The following is a 5,289-nucleotide window of genomic DNA, read 5'->3' as shown; positions in this document are numbered from 1 at the left end:
TCATCTGCAATAAATAAGTTAATTTATTTTAAAATTTATATCTCATTATTGAAAATGACAAACGTAAAATACTATACACTGTATTTTCTTTTCTTATCAAATTGACAACATAAAATATTCGAAAATGTTACTATCTCTGTCCCAATTTATGTGATAAACTTTCATTTTTTGTCCAAAAGAGAATGTAAATTTCTATATTTAGAAATAATTTAACTTAAAATTTTCTCTTTTATCCTTAATGAAATGATTAACAGCCACATAAATATTTATAGCTTATTTTAGACTACAAGATTCAAAGGTCTTCCATTATTTCTTTAATTTTATGCCTAGTCAAACTATATCGCATAAATTGAGAGGATGGGGTAGTTAGTGTTCATTGAATTTTGACACTTGAGAAATAAAAAGTAATAACGTTTTTTTTGTACAGAATACGTTGGTAGGTATTAATCATAAATCTGTAAAATTCAAAAATTGAAAGAAAGAAAAAACAAAAAATTAATTTCTAGAATCCTTTAAAGATAGGTCAAGGAGCAACAAAAATTTGTTGAGTAGGATTCAGTTTGTTCCGCATTCAGAAAATTTTATGTAGTTTTATTTTCTTCAAAAAAAATAATAAATTTCTTCACTCGATTTTCGTCCTGTCAATTTTAAATAGTTTAGGCAACCACAAGTCAAAAGAGGAACAGTCGTATTCAACCACCACTCAAATCCTCACATTGAGCTACCATAATTTATATCGAAATCAAAATTAAGAAATTGTATAGCTATATTATATAATACCAACACAAGTTTGAATTATTATTATGATGATGATGACTAACAAGCCAATGAGCACGTATATAAAGTTATTAATGACATAATTTCAAATTTTCTTTATTTCTTAAATGCTATTAAGTTACTATTTAGATTAGAAAACGGAGTTAATAATTAAGGAAATTTACAATAATATATAATGGCAGTGAAAAAAATTTATACAATCACAGTATTTAATCTGTTATAACAAAGAGTTTATTTTTACTCACCAATGATGTTAAAAATATTTACACAACCAAGTAAGTGATCAGCGATAATTAAAATGAGACGGAAGGAGTAATAGTACTTGTTAAATAACTTGTAATTACTTTTAAAGTAACATAATTTGCGTAAGTATTTCTTGCATAAGAAGTCAAACTCTAATTAAAATGGTAATGAAATACTATACTATAGCATCTCAACAAGAATGATAGGTATTATCTTATCCTTAACAAAAATTGCTGTAAAGCGGACTAGGTTCATACTAGTAAACCATATCCCTGCTTTGTATTAATTATACTATTTAACGTAAACCAATGGATTTACATCTCATAATGACATTGCTTAGTGGGTACCATTAATTCTTGATTTGAATACTTATTCAATTTGTACCTTCTTAAAAAACAAATTAATTTTCTATTTTTCTAACAAGGACAACTAGTGGATTAGGATTCAGGATAAGACCAATCCTTTTTTTTTACTTCATTAACTATTCATTTTTTATATATATCCATTATTCTATTCAATCCTCTGTTACTTATTGTTAGTGGTCGTTTGGTTTGAGGTATAAAATGGGTTATGCCAGTACTAATTTTTATACCACGTTTGGTATAAGGTATAGATTTATTCTGGGATTATTTTATACCTTGTACCAAACGTGGTATAAAAATTAGTTCTGGAATAACTCAACTTATACCTTCTTAACCCACTTATACTGGGATTATTTTATACCATCTTTCAGATGGTATAAAATAATACCAACTGATGGGATAAATTAGTCCCGGGATTGTAATCCCGGGACTATTTTGACTAGCAACCAAACGACCACTTAAGGTTTCTTGATTAGTATTTTTTAGGCTTAATACCTAGATGGACTCTTAAACTTGGCATGTTTTGTAAGATAGGCATATAAACTTATAAGGTGACCAGATAGACACTTAAACTTACTCAAAGTGTGTTTTTCAGTTGTTTTGAAAACAAAAACTATATTTTTCAAACACTCACAATTTTCATGGCCAAACAAGCCCTAAATATATCACAAAATATTTTTTTTAAAATGCAAAAATAAGGCAAACGCATATACATGAGACTATAAATGTGCACTTAAACCAATAAATACTCGTTAATCGCAATTTTGCAGCTTTCAATTAACTCGGTTTTTTTTTACACTTGAATAATTAAAAAACAATAACTTTAACCAATAAAAATCCTTAAAAAAAGAAATTTCAAATTAAGAAATTTCTTCTCGGCTTTACAGTTTTCTTAATTTGAAATTTCTTTTACACTTGAAATACTGAACTTAGAAATTTCTTAATTTGAAATTTCTTTTTTTAAGGATTTTTATTGGTTAAAGTTATTGTTTTTTAATTATTCAAGTGTAAAAAAAAATCCGAGTTAATTGAAAGCTGCAAAATTGCGATTAGCGAGTATTTATTGGTTTAAGTGCACATTTATAGTCTCATGTATATGCGTTTGCCTTATTTTTGCATTTTAAAAAAAATATTTTGTGATATATTTAGGGCTTGTTTGGCCATGAAAATTGTGAGTGTTTGAAAAATATAGTTTTTATTTTCAAAACAACTGAAAAACTTGAAAAATACACTTTGAGTAAGTTTAAGTGTCTATCTGATCACCTTATAAGTTTATATGCCTATCTTACAAAACATGTCAAGTTTAAGGGTCCATCTAGGTATTAAGCCTATTTTTTAAAACAAAGTGATAACTCGTCATCTTAGTACTATTATATAACAAGATATGTCTCCTCTATTTTCCCCTTCTTCTTCTTCTTGTTTTCTTGTTTCAAAGATCTAAGCCTTTTTTCTGAAACCCCATTTCTCTAGTCTCCAAGATTTCTTGGTTTTGTGTTTTTAATGTGATTATTTATTTAATTGTTGTGTGATCTAAAGCAGAAGGGAAAACAAATAAAAAGGAAAATGTCTGTAAGTATGATGATGGAGAAAAGGGAAGTTGAAGGTTCATCTGGATTTATGCATGCATTATCGTCTATGTCTGTTGATCCAAAAGATACATTTAAAGGAGATGAGAGGTTTTTTTGTGGTAATAAAAATGTGGTTTTTAAAGGGAAAATGAATGAAGAGAAGGCATTGAATTCATGCAGTTCTTCATCATCATCAATTGGGAAAAATAGTGATATATCTGATGGATCAATGGAGAAAAAAGATGATTCTGATGAAGTACAGAGTTCTTATAAAGGTCCTTTGAGTTCTATGGAAGCTCTACAGGAAGTTCTACCAATCAGGTATTTTTTTCAGCTTTTTGTTTTTCCTGTTTTCTCATATCCTGAAATTGCCAAAAAAAAAAAAAAAAAAACACTCAAAGAAAAGAAAAATAAAGCATGCAATGTTTTTATTAACCTTATATGTTTCTGTTTTACTTGATTTTGTTTTAAGATCTTTAGAAAGAAACTCATCTAGCCAGTGGTGATGTTTTTTTTTTCTTTTCAATTTTTTGATGTTTTTCCTTTTTAGTGATCTCTTCTAGATTAGCTGGATTTTTTTTATTGAGGGGTTCCTAATTAGCTGGAATTTAACTTTTATTTAGGAAATTCCAGACTCTTTAGCATATTCACCAATATTATACTCTCCTACTTACCACAAAAAAAAAAAAAAAAAAAGAGACAAGTTTCTTTGTTCAGTTTATTGTTTATTTTTTCTTGTTTGTGTTCCCCTTTTGAATTTTCAATACTACTTATTGAGAAAGTGATAATCTTCCAAGACTCCAGTAGAAGAAATCTAGAATCAGCTTCTTTTCTTAATGGCATTTTTTCAGGCTTTACTTACTGAAAATGATTCTCATGATATGCCTTTTCTTGTAGGAACCTGTCCCTAGAAAATCAATTTTTAATTTGTTTGATCCAATCTTTTCATATAGATCTGGATTCCTATGAGTTATTCTGGGCATCAATTCCTTACCATTGTTTTAATGAGCATATTGTATGATATTTGCAGAAAGGGTATCTCAAGGTTCTATAATGGGAAGTCAAAATCATTCACTAGTTTAAGAGAAGCTTCATCTTCATCCTCCATGAAAGAAATTGCAAAGCCAGAAAATGCCTATATTAAGAAAAGAAGAAACATATTGGCTTGCGGTTTAGCTTGGGAGAGTAACAAGAACAGAGGTGGCATCTCAAAAAGAGTGACAAATTCTAGTAGAACCTCATTGGCACTAGCAGCAGCTATGAATTGTTCTTCAGGTCTTAGCAACATTTGTGAAAGCTCCACAAACTCATTCTCAACATCACCTGCTCCATTTGTCTCGCGTCTTAATCCTCATTTCAAAGAGTACAACCACAACTATTGTAATGTATCGAATAATTCTCCTTGTTTATCGCCATTAGCTCGTGGGAATTTCTCGGGTTGGAGATCTTTCTCTTTGGCTGATTTACAGCAGTGTGAATTTGTTTCTGTTACAACAAGTCCTCCTGTTAATACCAAAGTAGAAAAGGAGCCAACTTGAGCATTTGGACAAGTTCTTGTTCAAGAATTTGTATAAACAGAATTTCTTCTTCTGTTCATTTAGCAAAGAGGATTCAAGAATTTAAGGAACATGGTGAATAGAAGCATCAAGATTGAAATGTGTTGGATAACATCCTATTTTCTAACTAGATAAGGCCAACTACTCCCGCAGTCTGTCAATTAGTTGACCATCCACATGTTTTAGTTAATAGGCGTACAGTAGATATATCAAGTCATCGCTTCAAAGGATGAACATGAGAGATAATGTTCTTTAACATTATTAATAACATATATGAGGTGAAACTACTGGCAGGCTGTCAATTATCCTATCATGCCTATAGTAAAATGTAGGAGGACAAGAAAAACTTTAAGAGCTTTTTAATCCTATGGTAGGGCCCATATGGCTTTTATGGTTTCTTAATGGAGAAAGGACCTTCAGGTCATCTCCAATAACCTTTTGGTGCAAAAAAATGTGTTTTGAAACACTAACCTTGCACTATTTTTTGCATCATTACTATTTATTAATAATTTATTATTATATTTTTATTATATAACACTTTTAATTTAACATATTATAAATTTTAATTTTTACATTTAGATTCCTAATATATCTATTCATTGCACTATTTTTTGCACCATTACTATTCATTAATAATTTATTATTATTTTTTATTATATAACACTTTTAATTTAACATATTATAAATTTTAATTTTTACATTTAGATTCCTAATATACCTATTCATCTACATCATTACTATTCATTAATATTTTATTATTATTTTTTATTATATAACACTTTT

The 5,289-nt window shown here is 28.7% G+C and overlaps 1 protein-coding gene across 1 annotated transcript; it reads left to right on the top strand.

Moving 5' to 3' along the window:
- Positions 1-2,743: 2,743 nt before the first annotated feature.
- LOC132635995 (protein OXIDATIVE STRESS 3 LIKE 1-like) lies at positions 2,744-4,620 on the top strand. Its single transcript, XM_060352620.1, has 2 exons — positions 2,744-3,271; positions 3,981-4,620. Exons 1-2 carry the CDS (start codon positions 2,946-2,948, stop codon positions 4,486-4,488), a joined length of 834 nt encoding a protein of 277 aa, XP_060208603.1. The 5' UTR covers positions 2,744-2,945; the 3' UTR covers positions 4,489-4,620.
- The last annotated feature ends 669 nt before the right edge of the window (positions 4,621-5,289 follow it).

Source organism: Lycium barbarum, chromosome 4, assembly GCF_019175385.1.
Source record: "Lycium barbarum isolate Lr01 chromosome 4, ASM1917538v2, whole genome shotgun sequence".
NCBI classification, from domain to species: domain Eukaryota; kingdom Viridiplantae; phylum Streptophyta; class Magnoliopsida; order Solanales; family Solanaceae; genus Lycium; species Lycium barbarum.
This window is presented reverse-complemented; position numbering and strand designations above follow the sequence as displayed.

What these genes read in the sequence shown, in the direction of transcription:
- LOC132635995 (XM_060352620.1), top strand. Translation starts at nt 2,946, where the DNA reads ATGTCTGTAAGTATGATGATGGAGAAAAGGGAAGTTGAAGGTTCATCT. An exon ending in CAGGAAGTTCTACCAATCAG is followed by an intron (nt 3,272 to 3,980) that starts GTATTTTTTTCA and finishes TGATATTTGCAG; the next exon opens with AAAGGGTATCTCAAGGTTCT.